Raw genomic sequence first — 23,756 nt, 5'->3', positions numbered from 1 at the left:
AAATGTTCACATAATCATGAAATGGTATTGACCAAAGAAATCGGCATTATAAAAAAGACTCGTGTAGTAAATTGACAGTTTTTATGTTTAACGTGTTTTTTTGCACATGCTGACAGACATGTTACTAATGACTCATTTTACGCTGGTTCCCAGCCTTTGAACTGTCGAAGCAGTGAAAGCGTGGTACCTATCATAATCAGTCGTCGGTAATGTACGAGAGGATCCGATTGAATTTAGAGATTTTGACTGGTACATCGGTCATAATTAACTATCGTTAAATCGGTCGACTTTGATTAGTCGAGCGGAGACCAGTCCACGATAGTTTGCATATTTGATATTCGTAGGCGGAGACTGCTTCTGCAGCCACCGTTGAAATTATCGATAAATGGGCGGGGTTAAACTAATAGGACCATTTACGACCCGTTAATCAGTACACATGGGAAGTTATTTATTGCAAGTTACAATCGAGTAAACGACCGGATGTTGATGATTTTGTTTGGGAGTTTGTAAAATATAGATACAATAACCGGGCTACTGATGCTTCAAATTTCAGGTTTTTTCATTTGTTTTAAAAGAATACAACAAAGAAAAATAGTGTCGTATATTTTGAAATTAAGTATTGGTTTACGTAGTTTAAAACGACGGGAAAAGAAGTTTTTCAAGTAATATTTAGCGCAAGGTTAGCTCTCCATGTTAATTCAAGGGAGGTTACTCGGACCGGTGTCACAGAAAACAATGTCGATCGCGTTATTACGATATTTGCTTAAACTTCTGCTTTATTTTGCCGCAGATTTTGTAAGAATTTTGTTTTGACTTTTATGGAAATACCAAAATCGGAACCGGTTCTTTTATGAAACGGTATATACCGGTACTTTTCAAAGTGATTATTCGGTATTGTACTGATACCGGGAACCGGTGTCCAACCACAAGTTTGACCTGTGAAAGCTGGACAAGATTTTTCTATTTTTAGCTCTGGTGGCCATTTTGTGCAGCGCAGCGGAACGTGTCGGTGATATGTCACAACTAGGGTTGGTACTGATCACTCCTGTGAAGTTCCGTTGAAATCCATCAAGCAATTTGACCTGTCAAAGCCGGACAAGATTTTTCTATTTTTAGCTCAGCCTCTGGCGGCCATTTTGAGCATGGAAGCGGAACTTGCCAGCGACATGCATAACTAGGGTTGGTACTGACCACTCCTCTAAAGTTTCGTTGAAATCCATCCAGCAGTTTGGCCTGTGAAAGCAGGACAAGATTTTCCTATTTTTCAGCTCTGGTGGCCAGTTTGTGCAGTGAAGCGGTGCGTGTCGGCGATATCCACTACAAGGGTTGGTACTGATCACTCCTGTGAAGTTTCTTTGAAATCCAGCTAGCAGTTTGACTTGTGAAAGCAGGACAAGATTTTTCTATTTTTAGCTCTGGTGGCCATTTTGTGCAGCGAAGCAGAACGTGTCGGCAATATGCACAACTAGGCTTGGTACTTTTGTCAAAATCCAGCAGTTTGATCTGTGAAAGCCGGACAAGCTTAATGCGGACAGACGGACGGCGAAGGCAAAAACAATATGTTTTATGGGGGAGACATAATAATGCTAAATATGTCAAAATCAAATGCAGAATGGCCATAATCACTTCCAAACTTCCAAATGGTTTATTAGATGAAAGAAGATAACACAAAACCAAGATCTTTGCAGAAACAACTAAAAGATGCTTTTGTAGAAAAGCGAATGTCTCCCTCAATGCATAGTCGTATAGGCAAGAAGTCAATAGGGGACAGGGAAGAAAGTCAAAATGACATTGATGGTTGGCTGCAATAGAGATCATCTACATCGCATAGATGTTCGGCCCCTGTCCTTTTAATTGAAGTTGCAACTCTATGATTGCCCTGACTCCTGGATGCTCAGCGCCTATATGCTATCACATGTAGCATTCAACTACCATATAAGGTATAACCCCCGATGCCTTGGCTGTACCGCCAATAATGCTGAACCATCTATAAGCTGGAACTCTCCTACTATCTCAGTAGATTACCGAACTCTGGGTCTCTGTCTCAGCTTTCCAATGCTCAGCCTATATTTGCTATCGCGTCTATAGCATCTAAATCACTTGTTGGGGGTACATGCACGCAGAGATTCGGAACTCCTACGTTCAACTGCCAAATTGCTGTTTATTTCATCGTGCACATGTTGATTGTTTGGTACGGTCTAAAATGCAGATCCGGTCCAGGGACGTGATAATTTCATTTCCATCACTAATTGTCAGCCGCATAGAGGGGTTTGGTAAGTGTTTTAGTCAGACGTCACATGCGTCGTGTGCAAAAATTTATCGATACGAAATGCAGAAAAGCATTTTAGCTTTTATGAACTCGGCAAAAGGTTAATTAACAATATTTTCTTCGATATTTAACTGCAAGTTTGATACAAATTTCGTATCTGTAATACGTTCGGGCATTTATAATTGATCGGCGATTTTTACCAGTCTTCAGTCGAGTGTATGTTATTTTGGACGAATCGTGTTTCGTTCAAGAAAATGGGAAATACATGAACCTTGCTGAATACTTATTTATATTTAGTATAATATTGGGAAAGGCCCTTAAATGTTTCAGAATTTCCTATCTTAACTTTGGAAAAACATTTTAAATTTTCTAAAATTATCTCGTCTGTTATACCCCACCCATGAGAGTTCTGCATGAAAAAACATGTATACACAATTTCAACAATTATAAAGAAAAATTCTAGATCTGCCATGTTGTGTACCCACAAATTTTGACGTGTACCCCTATTTTGCAAAGGCAGGGGGTACATGTACCCTTCATTTCAACAAGAGATCACAGAGTGATCTTGGCGCCCACTAATGTGCCATTTTTGAGTGTTCCAAATTTCAAGACTTACTGACTACTTCAAGGTCAAATTTCATTTCTGTACACAACACTGTGCATGTGGTCCGAATTCGAAAGCTGTAGCTTGAGAAATGTGAAAGTAGGTCACTAGGTCAATGTCAAGGTCAAAGTTTGTTTCGGTACACAATCCTATGCATGTGGTCCAAATTTGAAGCCTGTACCTACAGAAATGTGAAAGTAGGTCACTATGTCAATCTTAAGGTCAAAGTTCATTTCGGTACACAAAACTATGCAAGTGGTCCAAATTTGAAGGCTGTAGCTTGAGAAATGTAAAAGTAGGTCACTAGGTCAAAATCAAGGTCAAATTCTATTTCGGAATACAAAACTATGCATGTGGTCCAAATTTGAAGCCTGTACCTTAAAAATGTGAAAGTAGGTCACTAGGTCAATGTAAAGGTCAAAGTTCATTTCGGTATACAAAACTATGCATGTGGTCCAAATCTGAAGGCTATAGCTTTAGAAATGTAAAAGTAGGTCACTAGGTCAAAATCAAGGTCAAATTTTATTTCGGAATACAAAACTATGCATGTGGTCCAAATTTGAAGCCTGTACCTTAAAAATGTGAAAGTAGGTCACTAGGTCAAAATCATGGTCAAATTTTATTTCGGAATACAAAACTATGCATGTGGTCCAAATTTGAAGACTGTACCTTAAAAATATGAAAGTAGGTCACTAGGTCAATGTGAATGTCAAGGTTTTTTTCGGTACACAAAACTATGCATGTGGTCCAAATTTGAAGGCTGTAGCTTGAGAAATGTGAAAGTAGGTCACTAGGTCAAAATCAATGTCAAATTTCATTTTGAAACACGGAACTATGCATATGGTCCAAATTTGAAGCCTGTACCTTCAAAAAAGTGAAAGTAGGTCACTAGGTCAAAATCAAGGTCAAAGTTTTTTCCAGTGCACAAAACTATGCATGTGGTCCAAATTTGAAGGCTGTAGCTTGAGAAATGTGAAAGTAGGTCACTAGGTCAAAATCAAGGTCAACTCATGTCAAGGTTCATCTTGCCACTCAAAAATATACATGTGGTCCAAATTTGAAGGCTGTAGCTACAGAAATGTGAAAGTAGGTCACTAGGTCAAAATCAAGGTCAACTCATGTCAAGGGTCATCTTGCCACTCAAAAATATACATGTGGTCCAAAATTGAATGTTGTAGTTATTGACAAGAACATTTTAAAAGCTTTTCCCTATATAAGTCTATATGAACCATGTGACCCCTGGGGCGGGGCCATTTTTGACCCTAGGGCGATAATTTGAACAAACTTGGTAGAGAACCACTAGATGATGCTACATTAAAAGTATCAAAGCCTTAGGCTTTGTGGTTTGGACAAGAAGATTTTCAAAGTTTTTCCTTATATAAGTCTATGTAAATCATATGACCCCCAGGGCGGGGCCATATTTGACCCTAGGGGTATAACATGAATAATCTTAGTTGAAGACCACTAGATGATGTCACATACAAAATATCAAAGCCCTAGGCCCTGTGGTTTTGGACAAGGGGTTATTCAAAGTTTTTCCCTATATAAGTCATTATAAACTATGTGACCCCCAGGGCGGGGCCATATTTGACCCCAGAGAAATAATTTGTATCATCTTGGTTGAGGACCACTAGATGATGCTTCAAACCAAATATCAAAGCCCTAGGCTCTGTGGTTTTGGATAAGAAGGTTTTCAAAGTTTTTCCCTATATAAATCTATGTAAAATGTAGAAATAAACAAAGGGCCATAACTCACTCATAAATTGTTGAACCAGTCTGATTTTCAGGGGGACACAACTAGGGTACCAATACATCATTCTGACAAAGTTTGGTCAAAATCCCCCCAGTAGTTTCTGAGGAGATGCGATAACGAGAAATTGTTAACGGACGGACGGACGGAATGACGGACGGACGGACCACGGACGCAGAGTGATTTTAATAGCCCACCATCTGATGATGGTGGGCTAAAAATGAGTGGGCATGCTGAGTAACGGTAGGTTCAAATGTTAAAACCTGCGTACATCGTATATTTTACCAGGGGGCTCACTAGACTTTGAAAGTCAAGAGTCAATGACCCTTAAGCCCAAATTTTCAAAATGAAATACTCAAGAGTCAATGTCCAAATTTCAAGAGTCAACCACTAGCTGTGAATGCATTGTACTGTACACGCCCATGCAGAAATAAATCCTGAAGGCCAGGATATCCCAGGTAAATCCTGAGATATCCTGGGATATCCTACGTGATATTTTAAGAGCTCAGCTTAAGACAGGAAAAGCCAGGACCTGAATAAAGGAAGACAGGATAAGGCAAGACAATCCAGGACTTGTATTTTTATAAATTGATTGAGGAACAGGCAGGACAAGCCAGGACTTCTTCAAATAAGATTCAATAAGCTGTAACAAATGTAAATCATAATTTTCTTTATGCAGGAAATCCCTGGATATCCTGAGAAATCCTGCATCAAGATAGAAACCAATGAAAATGAAGGCTTCTGAAGCTGTTATAAGTGTGCCAAAAAAATATTCCCCCTTTTTTCTGTTTGTTTTTCTGTGATTATTGCAAATTCTGTTAGCTAAAGAATGGTCAAATTCACTCTTGTACTGTATATATTTATATCAATAACATTCTAGATTTTCCCTTTTCCCAGTAAGAGCTTCTTCTTCCGATAATTTATCCGTTTACTGACTGCAAAATTCATGTGTGTGTGTAGAAACCCACGCAAAGTTTATAGAAATCATACGATGCATGTATACGTTCAATGTGGGAGAATTAAGGCTGATCGGGATCGGCTATGTTACCTAACGCATCCAGATGATTCAGATTTTGTTTTTAAAAAAGCATTGTGTGCATTTCTGTAATTTTATATACGTTTAGAAATTATTAGACATGCGTATTTGCATTATTTCTATATGTAATTTACGCTAATACGCATCTTATCTGGAGCCCTGTGGAACTATTTTTTGTCTTTCGCTGGATGTTACGCAAGCTTTGTAAGCCTGCGCAATTCATAAAATGCACATTTATGCTTAATGAGTTACATTCCAGTATTGCACAATTACAAGTCATAAATATGACAGATTACATCGTATATTGGTCATAGCAAAGGGAATTCACGCATTTTAATTTCATTCTTGCAGTGAACTGTTTGAAGTTTGAGAAATCTAATGGAACTACATCGCTTCACTGTGTTATTTGGTCCATTTAGACTTAGAGAATCGCTGGATAGCAAGGACTCGTCAAAACGATTACATCGTTTAGCCGACTCAAAAACAACAACAAAAAACAATACAACCTGTCAAATATGATCATATTTAAGTATAAAAATAACATTTAACATTTGACATTGCACTAATCTGTGTTTATACAGTTGTCAGTGTTTGTGAGATACCCATTATATGAATTCCCCCAAAAAAGAAAGGAAAGCTTACAACTTGTATTTGTCTTTAGGATCTCATTTCAGTCTAATAATAATCTTAAAGCTACAAAAACTTAATTCTTTCCAAATGATACACAAGGATTGATTATTTCTAACAATTACTTAAGGTAAAGTCCTGCACCCAGGATAACCTTGGATGTCCTGGCCCCAGGATTCATTCTACTTGCCAAGAAATCCCAGGATATCCTGGCCCCAGGACACTCTTACCATCCTGGCTTCCTGGGATTTCCTGGTCCTGGTACTCCATCTACATTCCAGGAAATTCCAGGATATCCTGGCCCCAGGACACTTTCAATCTTGGCTTCCCAGGATATCCTGGGATTTCCTGGACCTCAAAATGTTATTTTTTACATCCTGGCATTTCCTGCTTATCAGTCTTCGTCGTAACTGGGTTGCCCGAAGTCCGGGACAAGTAGATCCTGTTTGGGCAAGCCAAAGTTTTCAGGTGGTTGCCTGAACGGACAAGTGCTTTTTCCGAAATTTAAATCCCTTAATTTTCACAATAATTACAAAAAGAATTTCATGAATCTGAAATGAACATCCTAAATACTAGCTTTCGTATATTTATGCATGAATTGATGACTTCACATTTGCAATATATAAAGTTACTTTACAAAATTCAGAAATTACATCCCTATGGCTGGAGTTTACCCGCGAATCGTAAAGATATCACAAGAGCACCGCCTTGCGGGTGCTGACGCTCATCTGATTTTTTTTGTGTAATAGAAAAATTGTCCTACCCATGATTTTCTAAGTCTAAAAAGGGCCATCATTCTTGCAAAAAGCAGGATAGAGTTATGTTTCTTGATGTTCAGTGTCCACTTATGATGGTGAAAAACTGTTGCAAGTTTTAAAGCAATAGCTTTGATAGTTTATGAGAAAAGTTGACTTAAACATAATACTCAACCAAGAAAATGATTTTCTAAGTCCAAAAGGGGCAATAATTATTGCAAAAAGCAGGATGGAGTTATGTTGCTTGCTGTACAGGGTCAGCTTATGATGGTCAACAAGTGTTGCAAGTTTCAAAGCAATAGCTTTGATAGTTTAAGAGAAAAAGTTGACCTAAACATAAAACTTAACCAAGAAATCTGATATTTTCTAAGTCCAAAAGGGGCCATAAATCTTGCAAAAAGCAGGATGGAGTTATGTTTCTTGCTGTACAGGGTCAACTTATGATGGTGAACAAGTGTTGCAAGTTTTAAAGCAATAGCTTTGATAGTTTAGGATAAAAGCTGACCTAAACATAAAACTTAACCAAGAAAACTGATTTTCTAAGTCCAAAAGGGGCAATAAATCTTGCAAAAAGCAAGATGGAGTTATGTTTCTTGATGGACAGGGTCTGCTTATGATGGTGATTAAGTATTTTAAGTTTCAAAGCAATAGCTTTGATAGTTTAGGAGAAAAGTTGACCTAAACATAAAACTTAACCAAGAAATCTGATATTTTCTAAGTACAAAAGGGGCCATTAATCTTTCAAAAAGCAAGATGGAGTTATGTTTCTTGCTGTACAGGGTCAGCTTATGATGGTGAACAAGTATTCCAAGTTTCAAAGCAATAGCTTTGATAGTTTAGGAGAAAAGCTGACCTAAACATAAAACTTAACCAGGCAACGCCGACGCAGACGCAGACGCCGACGCCGACAACCGCTCAAGTGATGACAATAACTCATCATTTTTTTTCAAAAAATCAGATGAGCTAAAAACGTCATGCCAGTAATTTTCCATTCCTCGAGCACGTGCGACCTATCGTATCGCCGTTACTTTTGTTTATCGACACGTACACAAAAATCGCGTGTAGTGCATTCATTTTTTAATATAATCGCTTCAAATTTTCAACACCGCTTGGGAAGTAATACAGTTTGAATTCTATAACAATTTTAATTTATAAGATATTGTAACGACTCGAACAATGGGGACTTACCATTTTCATGTTTTATAAAATAAGTCATCGATCTTGGCTGTGATTTGAACTGTTTAAGAGACATTCCCTCACAAGCTGACAGTAACGAAACACAGAATTGTACACATATGTGTTGATCTACATAATATGACAGACCAAACTCATATTATACACCTCCATGTTCGTTTTAATCTTATCCGAACTCTGTTTACATTTACCGAGAGACATCCGTTTCGGCTGGTGCACATTTAATCCAGATTTTGTAACATTTTCATACATGTGAATCATTATAGACTTTGCACAATTAATCTACAGTACTTAATTGTTTGTTAAAGATAAGTGTCATCATTTTGTACAGTCTGAATTTTGCATAAATCACAATATTTTCATGATAACTCTCTGAATTTGTCACATTTCCTGACAGGATATGCATCCTTATTCGCATTGCATTGTTGGACTATTTACCGTTACTAAGCAACATAAATTATCGTTGTCATCTACAAAGATGTTTAAATCACTTGAACATGTTAGAGTTAACCCAGTGGTGCATATTTTGATGTTATTTTCATGTAAACATTTCATAAAATTGTCATTTTTATGATACGGCAATATTCAGCATAGAATTTAACGTTTTAGGTCACTGTGACCGTTTGCTCACTGTGACCCGTCGGTCACTAACCATTTGGTCAATTTACCCAAAGTAACCCATTTTTACTGTTTTGGTAACCTTTTTTGGGTCACTTTCTCTGGAAAACTATAAAAGGGCCCGATTTTGGCCATCTGCAATCACTTCAGCTCAAACTTTCAGACCTAAAGCCACGTTTGGCTTGATTCAATAGATTTTCATTAAAATGAACACTATGCTGAACATAGATGTAAGAAAGTTGCTCTGCAATCAGAATTTATATTAATTAAAAGCCATTGGTCTATAAAAGCCCTTTTTGATACCTCATTTAGTAACATTTCTACAAGTTTTATCTACACAGATGTATTTACATATTCATGCCTTATTTAAAGTAAAGGCAATTAATGGATTTATATAAAGTACTGAGAATATAAGTGACTATATTTTTATAGAAGGAATTTCTGTTGCTCAACAGTGTCTTTGAATCTGCATCAATATTTACAAGTTATGGAACGCCAGATCAGTCATAAATAGATTAATCTAAAAAGAGATGTATATTAAATCTTGCATTTTGTACCTGTAAAAGTGCTCAGTATTGATTTGTAAAACATTTTTAAAGTTCATTGAAACGCGCTTCGCTACCTGTAAACTATGGAAAGCCGGAGCAGTCTTAATCTCATTTGACAAGTTTGCACTTTTACTGGCAGAATTTAACCATCAATATAGGAATACATTTCGCGGGCTTAGCGCAAAACGGTTGTAACTTATATGAAATAAAGAAGGAGTTACAACTGTTTTGCGCTAAGCCCACGATTTATTATCAAGAAGAATTTGTGACTACATTAGTTATCAGTTAGATGTGCTTGTTTAATGTGATGACTTCACCTGTATTTCCTGGAGTATGATATATCAACATTAATAAATTTCATTAACTGTTAACCTGAGTCTTATTAGTCTCTCTGGTTTAGTTAGTTTTACGGTACTCTGAGTCAACCTGGCTATACCCTAATTGCCTTTCCGACTACTTGAGTGAAGTTTACCCAAAGTTCTACAGTACGCCTAGTCTACCCATCTCCACAACACCCCTGAGTCGTAACAATATCGACAGAAATGTACGCAAAATTCTATAAAAACGATCGAAGTTTCATACAATTATTTGTAAAATTTCAAACAGCGCGATCTTAATTATTTATTTATTTCTAAAAGTAAATAAATAATACATACTATGGTCATAGAATTCAGACTTTTGACAAGGAAGTACAAAAAACAGAATTAAAAAATCTTAAATAATGAAAAAGCAGCAGCAATTTAAATACATCGAGTAAAACGTTTTTTGGCAAACAGATTTCCGCAAGTGCGGCAGAATAGGTTACGTGACCTCGTGAACGTAAATAAAAAATTGTTTTAAAATAAAGCAGTCTGATGTCGCTGTGGTTTTTAATAAGTAAATGAATCTTTGTACATGTCTTTTTTGACTCCACACTATGTCAGATATTCTTTTCAAACAATAACATAAATTCCTTGAGGGCAAATATGTTACAGGGGTAGGATATCTACTATTATCGTTTGACACATTTACCTGTCAGTTTATACGGGATATTGCACATTCGCTTTTAAAAATTGTTTAAAGAAGATACTTTTTTACTGATTTCTTCTCAGCAATTTAAAGAACCGAGGCCGTACGATCAGACAGTGATGTGTCACAATGGCGCGAAAACATGACGTAATGCCATGACAATCTCGGGCAACTATACCGCTTTGATCTCCACTTCAAATGCCATGATACCGACACACTTCTTTTAGCTCTTTGAGGGGGTTTTAATTGATGATGAAAACAAGGCCAATTACTTGTTTATCAACAGAATAATTACCGATAATTGTTAATGTTGGGTAGGTTGATGATGATTATTGTGTCCATATTCTTTGGACACGTCGCCCCGGACTGTGATATTTACTTGCTAATAATGATTCAACTTTTTTTGGCCATGCCACCAGAAACACAACAATTTTTGTGTGTGTGTGTGTGTGGGGGGGGGGGGGGGGGGGGGTTGAATTTATTGCAGTTAACTTTGAACAACTACACTATATTTTAAAGGCCCTGGATTAAAAAAGTTAGTTTTAGAAGGGTAGTGTAAATTTGAACCCCACACCTGGCATATAACTAGATACTGGTATAGGTTTTACTTTTTTTCTAAGTTTTTTCCCATAATTTCTGTCTGCTAGTTACTTGAATATTGCAACATGGTTATCCACTTATGTTGGCTTAGCCTGCCCATTGATAGTGTGGGTAGGTTAGTTCACTACCATTTAAATAACTGAATGTTGAATTAAGCATAAACCAAAATACATCATATTTATAAACAAAATGATTTCGGGCAAGTAAAAATGTTTTCGGGCAAGTGGTTTTCTTAACTTACTTGCCCGAAACAGTGATTTTTTTCAGTTTTGGGGGAAGGGGGTCGGTGCCCTTTGGAGGGGGAAAAATACGACGTAAAACTAAGAAAAGGGGAATTTTCATTTGTGTGTAAATAAACTATAGTTTCAAGTTTATTGATAAATTCAGGGCCCATAAGAACATTGTGACATGACATATCATGCATATAACACAATGTAGCATATCAATACCAAATATCTGAATAAATTTTTCAAATGTAGAGGATAAGACATCCATTAGACTACCAAAATTTACAGCAGACATCTGGTCCCTTCCTAAACAAGTCGGTGAGTGGCCGTTTTTTTTTTTATTTCTGTCAAATTCTGACATTTGCAGTCACTGTTACATTTGACCTGTCACAATAAAAAACAAACTGTAAAAAAAATTGCGTTGGACTAGTCCCTTCCCAAAGCATAAAATCAAATCCTGACTGACTAGAAGATGGAAAACTCAACACTACCCGGCCAAACAAATAGAATGCAAATCATTTACAGACTATCATTCAACAGCGTTGTTGTGCAGAATAATAAAGCGCTTCGATGATACTGATTTATCAAGGGAAGTTACTCCAACGGTGTCGATGTAAACAAAACGCGAGATACCGCGGTGAACTGTTTTCTATATGAAAATAAATAAAATAACTAGTGAATTATGATTTAATTAATTGGCATTTTATTTTTATTTTCGGAGGGGAATTTTAGGCATCGGAAAGGGGAAAAAAACATACTATTTCGAGGGGGGAATGGGGCCGAATTTCGCCGAATATTTTGGTGAAAAAAAACGCTGCGAAAGGACAAGTGCTGAAAAAAAATTAAGGCGAAGACTGCTTATACAGGATTGTCCAGGAATGTGCAGGAATAAATCCTGTTCCAATTACCGGCGTGAAAAATCTTGAGATATCCCAGGATATCCCAGGAAAATGGCAGGAATTTCTCCTGAGATAACCTGAGATATCCCAGGATTTCCTGGCCTGTTTTCGCACGGGCGGGTTTGAACTTAGATTTTTTAACAGTAAATTGTCAAAATTGGGAAAATGTATCGACAAATCAAGCGAGTTTTTAACAATTAATTATGTTAGTTTAAAACTTCAGTTTCAAGCATTTCAATGAATTACAAATATAAAGTAGATCTATCTCCTTATGAAATTTTGAGCATTTATTTTTTCAGGATTTTTTTCCAAGTTGCTGATACTATATTGCAAAAATAAAATGTGTCATCATGTCATGTTTAAACTTTTGTTTTCAGTTTTAGTGCAGCCATACGGCGACTTAACTTCATAAAATCGTGCCATTTGTGGGAAAAGCATCAAACTTGGTACATATGTTACTTGGTATTATCTATATAAGAAAACGAAAAGAAGTTGCTGTAATACCCAAGATGGCTGACTAGTCGGCCATTTTAAACAAGAGGGCCAAGATGGCCCTAGGTCGCTCACCTGAGAAATACACCATAATACACCATAACAGTGTAAACACAGACCTAGTGATTGCATGGAAAAAAATATTCTGACCAAATATCATTAAAATTGGAGCAAACACAGTATTTCTTTTATTTGACCTAGTGACCTAGTTTTTGACCCCAGATGACCCATATGCAACCTTGACCTAGATTTCATCAAGGAAATCATTCTGACCAAATTTTATAAAGATCAACTGAAAAATACAGCCTCTTTTGCATACACAAGGTTTTTCTTTGATTTGACCTAGTGACCTAGTTTTTGACCCCAGATGACCAATAACCAAATTCTACCTAGATTTTATCAAGGCAATAATTCTGACCAAATTTCATAAAGATCAATTGAAAAATACAGCCTCTATTGCATACACAAGGTTTTTCTTTGATTTGACCTAGTGACCTAATTTTTGACCCAAAATGACCCATATTCGAACCTGACCAAGATTTTATCAAGGCGATCATTCTGACTGAATTTCATGGAGATCAATTGAAAAATATAGCCTCTATCGCATACACAAGGTTTTTCTTTGATTTGACCTAGTGACCTACTTTTTCATCCCAGATGACCCATATTCGAAGCTGACCTAGATTTTAACAAGGCAATCATTCTGACCAAAATTCATGAAGAATAAGTGAAAAAATACAGCTTCTATCGCATACATGACAAGGTTTTTCTTTAATTTGACCTAGTGACCTAGTTTTTGATCCCAGATAACCCATTTTCGAACTCGGCCTAGACTTTATCAAGGTTATCATTCTGACCAAATTTCATGAAGATTACTTGAAAAATACAGCCTCTATCGCATACACAAGGTTTTTCTTTGATTTAACCTAGTGACCTAGTTTTTGACCCCAGATGACCCATTTTCGAACTCAGCCTAAATTTCATCAGGGTAATCATTCTGACCAAAATTCATGAAGATTAATTGAAAAATACAGCCTCTATCGCATACACAAGGTTTTTCTTTGATTTGACCTAGTGACCTAGTTTTTGACGCCATATGACTCATTTTGGAACTCAGCCTAGATTTCATCATGGTAATCATTCTGACCAAATTTCATGAAGATCAGTTGAAAAATACAGCCTCTATCGCATACACAAGCTAAATGTTGACGGACAGCCGACAGACAGACAGACGCCGGACATTGAGTGATCAGAAAAACTCACATGAGCATTGCTCAGGTGAGCTAACAACAAAAAAGAACACAAAAAAAGTGTCTTACCAACACATGTTACCACAGAAAAATGTCTTTACTCTTTACATAGGACTATTAATAAACAAGAGGACCATGATGGTCCTGAATCGCTCACCTATCTCCACATGACCCAGTGTTCAACTGAGTATGACATCGTTATTTCTATTATTTGACATAGTGACCTAGTTTTTGAGCACATGTGACCTAGATATCATCAAGATAAAAAATTCTGACCAATTTTCATGAAGATCCATTGAAAAATATGGCCTCTAGAGAGGTCACAAGGTTCTTCTATTATTTGACCTAATGACCTAGTTTTTGAAGGCACGTGACCCACTTTTAAACTTGACCTAGATATCATCAGGTGAACATTCTCACCAATTTCATGAAGATCTCGTGAAAATATGGCCTCTAGAGGGGTCACAAGGTTTTTCTATTTTTCGACCTACTGACCTAGTTTTTGACCGCACATGACCCAGTTATGAACCTGACCTAGATATCATCAAGCTGAACATTCTCACCAATTTTCATGAAGATCCATTGAGAAATATGGCCTCTAGAGAGGTCACAAGGTTTTTCTATTTTTAGACCTACTGACCTAGTTTTTGACCCCACGTGACCCAGTTTCGAAACTGACCTAGATATCATCAAGGTGAACATTCTGACCAATATTCATGAAGATCTCATGAAAAATATGGCCTCTACAGAGGTCACAAGGTTTTTCTATTTTTAGATCTACTGACCTAGTTTTTAACCCCACGTGACCCAGTTTCGAACTTGACCTAGATATATTCAAGGTAAACATTCTGACCAATTTTCATGAAGATCATTGAAAAATATCGCCTCTAGAGAGGTCACAAGGTTTTCCTATTTTTAGACCTACTGACCTAGTTTTTGACAGCACATGACCCAGTTTCGAACTTGACCTAGATATCATCAAGGTGAACATTCTGACCAATTTTCATGAAGATCCATTGAGAAATATGGCCACTAGAGAGGTCACAAGGTTTTTCTATTTTAGATCTACTGACCTAGTTTTTCATCCACATGACCCAGTTTCGAACTTGACCTAGATATCATCAAGGTGAACATTCTGACCAATATTCATGAAGATCTCATGAAAATATGGCCTCTAGAGAGGTCACAAGGTTTTTCTATTTTTAGATCTACTGACCTAGTTTTTAACCCACGTGACCAGTTTCGAACTTGACCTAGATATCATCAAGATGAACATTCTGACCAATTTTCATGAAGATGCATTGAGAAATATGGCCTCTAGAGAGGTCACAAGGTTTTTCTATTTTTAGACCTAATGACCTAGTTTTTGACCCTACGTGACCCAGTTTCGAACTTGACCTAGATATCATCAAGATAAACATTCTGACCAATATTCATGAAGATCTCATGAAAAATATGGCCTCTAGAGAGGTCACAAGGTTTTCCTATTTTTAGACTACTGACTAGTTTTAACCCCACGTGACCCAGTTTCGAACCTGACCTAGATATCATCAAGATGAACATTCTGACCAATTTTCATGAAGATGCATTGAGAATATGGCCTCTAGAGAGGTCACAAGGTTTTTCTATTTTTAGACCTAATGACCTAGTTTTTGCCCTACGTGACCAGTTTCGAACTTGACCTAGATATCATCAAGATAAACATTCTGACCAATACTCATGAAGATCTCATGAAAAATATGGCCTCTAGAGAGGTCACAAGGTTTTTCTATTTTTAGACCTACTGACCTAGTTTTGACCCACGTGACCCAGTTTCGAACTTGACCTAGATATCATCAAGGTGAACATTCTGACCAATTTTCATGAAGATCTTGTGAAATATATGGCCTCTAGAGAGGTCACAAGGTTTTTCATATTTTAGACCTACTGACCTAGTTTTTGATGGCACGTGACCCAGTTTCGAACTTGACCTAGATATCATCAAGATGAACATTCTGACCAATTTTCATAAAGATCCCATGAAAAATGTGACCTCTAGAGTGGTCACAAGCAAAAGTTTACGGACGCACGGACGCACGGACGCACGGACGGACGACGGACGACGGACACCGCGCGATCACAAAAGCTCACCTTGTCACTTTGTGACAGGTGAGCTAAAAAGTTACAAAAATACCTAAATTATTGAAAATCTAAAAATAGAACTTCTAAAAGTAGACTAATTCTTGGAATCTAAGGGAAAGTAACTCAGTACAAAAGTTAACAAGAGCACCGCCTTGCGGGTGCTGACGCTCATCTGATTTTTTTGTGTAACAGAAATATTGTCCTACCCATGATTTTCTAAGTCTAAAAAGGGCCATCATTCTTGCAAAAAGCAGGATAGAGTTATGTTTCTTGATGTACAGTGTCCACTTATGATGGTGAAAAACTGTTGCAAGTTTTAAAGCAATAGCTTTGATAGTTTCTGAGAAAAGTTGACTTAAACATAATACTCAACCAAGAAAATGATTTTCTAAGTCCAAAAGGGGCAATAATTATTGCAAAAAGCAGGATGGAGTTATGTTGCTTGCTGTACAGGGTCAGCTTATGATGGTGAACAAGTGTTGCAAGTTTCAAAGTAACAGCTTTGATAGTTTAAGAGAAAAAGTTGACCTAAACATAAAACTTAACCAAGAAATCTGATATTTTCTAAGTCCAAAAGGGGCCATAAATCTTGCAAAAAGCAGGACGGAGTTATGTTTCTTGCTATACAGGGTCAACTTATGATGGTGAACAAGTGTTCCAAGTTTTAAAGCAATAGCTTTGATAGTTTAGGATAAAAGCTGACCTAAACATAAAACTTAACCAAGAAAACTGATTTTCTAAGTCCAAAAGGGGCAATAAATCTTGCAAAAAGCAAGATGGAGTTATGTTTCTTGATGTACAGGGTCTGCTTATGATGGTGAACAAGTATTCCAAGTTTCAAAGCAATAGCTTTGATAGTTTAGGAGAAAAGTTGACCTAAACATAAAACTTAACCAAGAAATCTGATATTTTCTAAGTACAAAAGGGGCCATAAATCTTGCAAAAAGCAAGATGGAGTTATGTTTCTTGCTATACAGGGTCAGCTTATGATGGGGAATAAGTATTCCAAGTTTCAAAGCAATAGCTTTGATAGTTTAGGAGAAAAGCTGACCTAAACATAAAACTTAACCAGGCGACGCCGACGCCGACAACCACTCAAGTGATGACAATAACTCATCATTTTTTTTCAAAAAATCAGATGAGCTAAAAAGAAAGGGTTACTTCCCTTTGGCCCTAAGCCAATCAGAATGATATATAGTGAAAATGCATCAAAATTAACCTTAATTTCTAAGTAAAAGCTGGCACAAGAGGACCATGATGGTCCTGAATCGCTCACCTGTCCCAACATGACCCAGTTTTGAACTGAGTATGACGTCGTTTTTTTTCTATTATTTGACATAGTGACCTAGTTTTTGAGCTCATGTGACCCAGTTTTGAATCTGACCTAGATATCATCAAGATGAACATTCAGACCAACTTTCATACAGATCCCATGAAAAATATGGCCTCTAGAGAGGTCACAAGGTTTTTTCATTATTTGACCTACTGACCTAGTTATTGATGGCATGTGACCCAGTTTCAAACTTGACCTTGATATCATCAAGATGAACATTCTGACCAATTTTCATGAAGATCCACTCAAAAGTATGGCCTCTAGAGAGGTCACAAGCTTTTTCTATTTTTAGACCTAATGACCTAGTTTTGGACCGCAGCTGACCCAGTTTCGAAATTGATCTAGATATCATCAAGATGAACATTCAGACCAACTTTCATACAGATCCCATGAAAAATATGGCCTCTAGAGAGGTCACAATGTTTTTTCATTATTTGACCTACTGACCTAGTTATTGATGGCACGTGACCCAGTTTCGAACCTGACCTAGACATCATCAAGATGAACATTCTGACCAATTTTCATGAAGACCCATTTAAAAGTATGGCCTCTAGAGAGGTCACAAGGTTTTTCTATTATTTGACCTACTGACCTAGTTTTTGAAGGCACGTGACCCAGTTTCGAACTTGACCTAGATATCATCAAGATGAACATTCTGACCAATTTTCATGAAGATCATGTGAAAAATATGGCCTCTAGAGAGGTCACAAGGTTTTTCTATTTTTAGAACTACTGACCTAGTTTTTGACCGCACATGACCCTGTTTCAAACTTGACCTAGATATCATCAAGATGAACATTCTGACCAACTTTCATAAAGATCCCATGAAAAATATGGCTTCTAGAGAGGTCACAAGGTTTTTTTATTATTTGACCTACTGACCTAGTTATTGATGGCACGTGACCCAGTTTCAAACTTGACCTAGATATCATCAAGGTGAACATTCTGACCAATTTTCATGAAGATCATGTGAAAAATATGGCCTCTAGAGAGGTCACAAGGTTTTTCTATTTTTAGAACTACTGACCTAGTTTTTGACCGCACGTGACCCAGTTTCGAATCTGACCTAGATATCATCAAGATGAACATTCAGACCAACTTTCATACAGATCCCATGAAAATTATGGCCTCTAGAGAGGTCACAAGGTTTTTCTATTTTTAGACCTACTGACCTAGTTTTTGAAGGCACGTGACCCAGTTTCGAACTTGACCTAGATGTCATCAAGGTGAACACTCTGACCAATTTTCGTGAAGATCATGTGAAAAATATGGCCTCTAGAGAGGTCACAGGGTTTTTCTATTTTTAGACCTACTGACCTAGTTTTTGAAGGCACGTGACCCAGTTTCGAACTTGACCTAGATATCATCAAGATGAACATTCTGACCAACTTTCATAAAGATCCCGCAAAAAATGTGACCTCTAGAGTGGTCACAAGCAAAAGTTTACGGACGCACGCACTGACGGAAGACGGACGCTGCGTGATCACAAAAGCTCACCTTGTCACTATGTGACAGGTGAGCTAAAAACAACAGCCGTACCGTACGTATGTCAAAATATGAAATGGCAGTTGATACAGCTAAATACTATATATTACAACTACAGAGTCATTTCAGCTTACCATCTTATTTTAAAATTTCTTCTAAAACTTAACATTTCTTGTTAAAAGTTCTAAAAACAAAGTTCATCAGTGAACACTGAATTTATAAAATTTATCTCCTGAACAATTTTAAGCGTCTAAGTTGAAGTATTTGGAAGCAGGCTTTGGCAGAAAATTTTACTATATCAGAATTCTGAAGTATAAAGCAAAGTTTCTCTCTATCAGACAACATCTCAAAAGTGTTACAAACATTTCGTATTTCCACATTCAAATCCTCACGGATTTCATTGTATACCAGACAGTGCAGAAGGACATGGATCTCGTCCTCAACACACAAATTACAATTAAAACATGTTCTACTATTAACATCCAGATTTTCAAACCGACCGATTTCAAGACGGATTGGTGCCACACCACACCTAAATTTTGACAAAGCACTTCTATGATGAAATGGTAAATTATATTGCAAATATTTTTCAACACCAGGTTCCTCTTCAAACAGTCTATAAGTTCTAAGTTTGTTACCACCACTACTTCTATTTGAGACATTCCTATTCAATAACATTTTCCATTTATCAAGTTCAATTGATACTAGTTTACTTTCTACCATGTCAACAACATTCTTTGCACTTAAAACTTGTGTGTTATTAACATCTACATCAATGCTATTAAACATTTTACATATTCTGAAATACTGGTTTTTACACCTGGACGAAGCACTCCGTCTGGCCCAATCAAAGATCTTTTTAATATTTCGCCAACAATGCGTTGTTAGAAGTCGTTTTTTCATTATTGATTAAAAAAATATATTATTTTGTTGTCCAAAGAATCTAAGGGCATTTACTGAAGTAAAACATACTGCAAACGAGATGTCAATTAATTTGCAAACAAATTCAGCCTAAGATGACTTACTATATCAATTTGCACCCCTGTTGCAATTATCGGTAATCTATTTGATTGTGACAGACGATTAATTACAATTATCTAATATTCAAAACGTAATAAAAATTATTTAGAATAAGTAAACAAATCTATGCTTCGAACTTTCCAAACAATTTGCCGACTTGGAATCGGTCTTGTTACCGGTATCAATACATTATTTAACTAAAAAAGGATGTGACAGGTATTAAAACACTTTCAAAGTAAACCCGAGTATTCAAGACGATGATCAGAAATAAACATTTATTTCTTGGAGATATCTACTCTTATGCCGCGAATACGATTTCCGTAAATCTCGTATACAGAAATAACTTTTAATAAACTTCTCTCAGTTATTTTTTTTGCTGATTGAACAGGCTTATAGATCTTCCAAAAAATAATTAAAACAGTTGTTTATATAAGAGAAGTTTAGGTAATTGTTCATATTTCCCTTAGGCTCGCCGATTTTCAATGTTTTATAAAACGTTTTGTGTACATATATTTTATTTTTCTTTTGTATTTCAATTATTCACGTTATATACGAATGAACTTTGTCATTAAGCCAACAAAAAATACTACTTACTTAAAAAAAACGGGTGCATTACGGTTATGGAAATTTCCTGGCGCTCACCGAATTTCAATCTCGCATAAGACCGTTATGCGCGTACGTACTTTATTTTCGTTTCAAAAATCAATTATTTTTACTATATGTTTGTATGTAGTTAAATTCAGTCATAAACCCTGCAAATAAAACATTTATTAAAGAAAAACAAAACAAAGCAAAACATTATGTCAAATTTAATGCATGGATCCTTTGACCTTTCTTTTACATTTTGTTGTTTGGAACGATAATACATTTGTGAATTTAGACGATTTTTTATTAATTTCATTGTAACAGACAAAAAAAAAACATGGAGAAAAAATGATTTTACAATACTCACTAACGTTCAACAATTTCAAATCATGTAAGAGGTGCATTACGAAAGACAAAGCGGAGACGAAATTGACCGGTTCACCGTTAGGGCAGTTTGACGCGGTACATACTGCACCACAGTTGGGCAGTTGTTTACATAGGATTTCAGCTAATGTGTTTCGTTTTGAAAGTAACGTATTTTTTACCGATTTACTTATAGAAACAAGCAAGATTATCAGGTATTCGTCTGTATTTATTATGTTTTATCCCAGGATACAAGTAGAGTGCAGAAAAATGAGAAAATTGGTGTTAAATGCAAACTTCATAAATCTCAATTTCCACTCGGTTTTTGGCATATTTTGGTCCGACGAAGTGTAAATAAACAACGTTAGTGATAGTGACTAAACTAAGTATTTATACGATGGTGCTTAAGTGTCATACAGTTGTTCGGATAAACTTAGTTGATTCTAATGGATCTTATAGCACTTATGTTAGAATGTTAGAATAACCAAGATTGACTTGATTTGTACAAACTGCACAAAACTTGTATACTCAACAAATTCGCGTCATCACTAATTCGTGGTATTTAGTGCGCCACTAGTGTGTTACCGGGATTCGTGGCCTATTTTACTCAGTTGGCGAAAAATGTTCCTACTGCAGTTACATTGCTAATATCGCAATTTATTAAATGTATTTTTCACAATCTATTGCATAAAATCCATGAATTAAGCAAATATTGCATGTTATAAGTTCGTTTACCAGCGATCAGCATTGTCCTCATAATTATGCGAATTAAGTCCCGCCTATAGGTTTAGAGGACACAAATTTTACATAACATCCCCAGCTACACTAAAATGAATAAATATCGGTATTCGACGAAACATCAAAAAGTCTTACAGATATAAATTAACATCGCCGATGCTGACCAGATTGTAAGCTGTCAGTCAATTTTTCCAAATAAGTCGCCAACGGAGATGGCCTTTCATACTCCCTAAGTCAATAATCGGTTTTCGGTGATGGCTGAAATATGCAAACGTCACTTAAGTCACCAATTAAATTTACCGATAAACTACGACCAATGGAATAGGGGATCATTTACTCGCACTAATAATGGCTGCCCACATAGAAATACAGCACTAAAGTAGAGTTTATTAAGGTTGTTAAATTTAGAACGGCCGGTCCGGCGACAAAGGATAAAATATATCAGGTTATTAAAGACCTGAAGGCCAATGAGACTTTTAATGAAATTAATGACTGGTACGACCGCTGCTGATAGAACTTCATGTCCTCAACATGGTTTGTACTTTTTGTACAATGACATTTGTGACGGGTTGGACCTGTATCCGACAATGTAACAAAATACTAGAATTCAGATGTCCATAAGCGTGAAGCCTCTATCAAAATGCCCATAAACAACCCTAACCCTCTAGTGCTGCAAAAATCATTCAAACTTTAAGTGCGTCTCTGTGTTTGAGAGGCTGTGCCCTATATTTAGAACATGTCATGCACTGGTTGATTACAACTTTCCTTTACAGTGTGAGTTTGATGAGTGTTCTGTAATTATATTTAAGAAATTGATGTATTTTGGCAGGAAGCAAATTACAAGACTTATTAAGTATGTCGATCTAAACCACTGTTAGTATATTTTTCCGCTAATAATAGCTGGGCCCCTAACTTTTAGGCTGGGCCCCTAGAATTTGCCTGTAAGGAGCCCAGATGGCTAATAGGGTCTGAGTGTTAATTTATATCCCTGTCTTAAGTCAACGGATTTTAGGGGGAGGAAGGGATGGGGGCCCCTGACCATCTCCTCAAAATAGACCCATGATACTGAGCAGTTAATTTTAACATGTTAGATAACTATCAAATAGAAAATATTAAGTAATAGTACGATTCTTAGGCTCCGCTACATTATGACCACGCCCGCGACTTTGTGATTTACTTGCAAAATATCTGGTGTGTCCGCTGCCTAGAGGAGAATATTTTCGATAGTGCCAATGTAAACAGATAATATAAAACGTTTAAATTTGCGTTTAATGACTTTTGAGTGTTCCTGTTAGTTTGACTTAGATAGCTTTTCATTGTCTGAATTATATTTAGTGTTTTTTAACCTATGACAGTTTGATTGACACAATTGTTGACCTATACCGCGACATTAGTGATGTGACGTCACATGATAACAATGGCTGACTATTGTTGTTCGAAGTACACATGGATGTTTCTTGAATGATATCTTATTCATTTTCACACAGTTATAGATGCATATGACATGAAATATTGTGGTAAAGACAAGAAATACACTGTTGTGTTGTTTCTTGTTTAATGTCGTTACGTCGAATGTCAAGTACCGCGACATTACAGATGAACGGTATAAGCGGCTGAAAACTGGTTGTGCCGGGATATATACTGGGTATACCAATTACCGGGATATACATATTACCGTGAATGTCCTGTTTTGATACTTAACATGAAAATTGCTTTACAATTTTTCTTTCATTATTCATGCTCAATGTGCTTAGATTTTTAGCAAAACTATTTTTGAAAATTGGAGTGTCTTTCTTTTTATTTCTCACTGATCCCAGAAATTAAGGAATTCAGCTAAGGGACTGGTCATTATGGTTAATCTTTGCAATTTTTCTCCGCAAATTTTCAATGACATTGCTTATTTCTGCCATATCTCTTTCATATTTAGTTTGGCCATTGTAAAATAGAAATGCTGTCTTGTCTTAGATCAATTTAACAACTTCTTTAGATTGAAAGTTGAAATTCACGGTAATTAGGATGTGCAAGTAATGCTAAAATTACCATTGTTGTTTGAATGTACAGCATGGAATTTTTTGAAGGTATCTGACATTTTTCCCAAAGTTAAAGCTAAAATAAATAATTGTAAACAAGAATAAAAGTTTTTTCTTTTTAATGTCTTGTATCGAAATGTAAGTACCTGCAATAAGATGACTTACGGAAATGGTTGTCCGGTATAATCATATTTACTTATAAAA

The 23,756-nt window shown here is 36.4% G+C and overlaps 1 protein-coding gene across 2 annotated transcripts in view; it reads right to left on the bottom strand.

Annotated features, from left to right (window-relative positions):
* Positions 1-8,656, bottom strand: part of LOC123551446 (inner centromere protein A-like) — a 176,924-nt gene extending 168,268 nt beyond the window's left edge. Inside the window, exon 1 of one of the 2 annotated variants that reach the window (XM_045340386.2) lies at positions 8,427-8,656. In XM_045340386.2, coding sequence (XP_045196321.2) covers positions 8,427-8,496 — 70 coding nt within the window. In that variant the 5' untranslated portion in view covers positions 8,497-8,656. The remainder of the gene's footprint in view (positions 1-8,426) is intronic. The other variant, XM_045340385.2, reaches the window with a different exon arrangement.
* Positions 8,657-23,756: the final 15,100 nt, after the last annotated feature.

The sequence above is a fragment of the Mercenaria mercenaria genome, chromosome 4 (genome assembly GCF_021730395.1).
Source record: "Mercenaria mercenaria strain notata chromosome 4, MADL_Memer_1, whole genome shotgun sequence".
NCBI classification, from domain to species: domain Eukaryota; kingdom Metazoa; phylum Mollusca; class Bivalvia; order Venerida; family Veneridae; genus Mercenaria; species Mercenaria mercenaria.
Note: the sequence above shows the minus strand (reverse complement) of the source record. Positions and strands in the feature narration are given on the sequence as shown.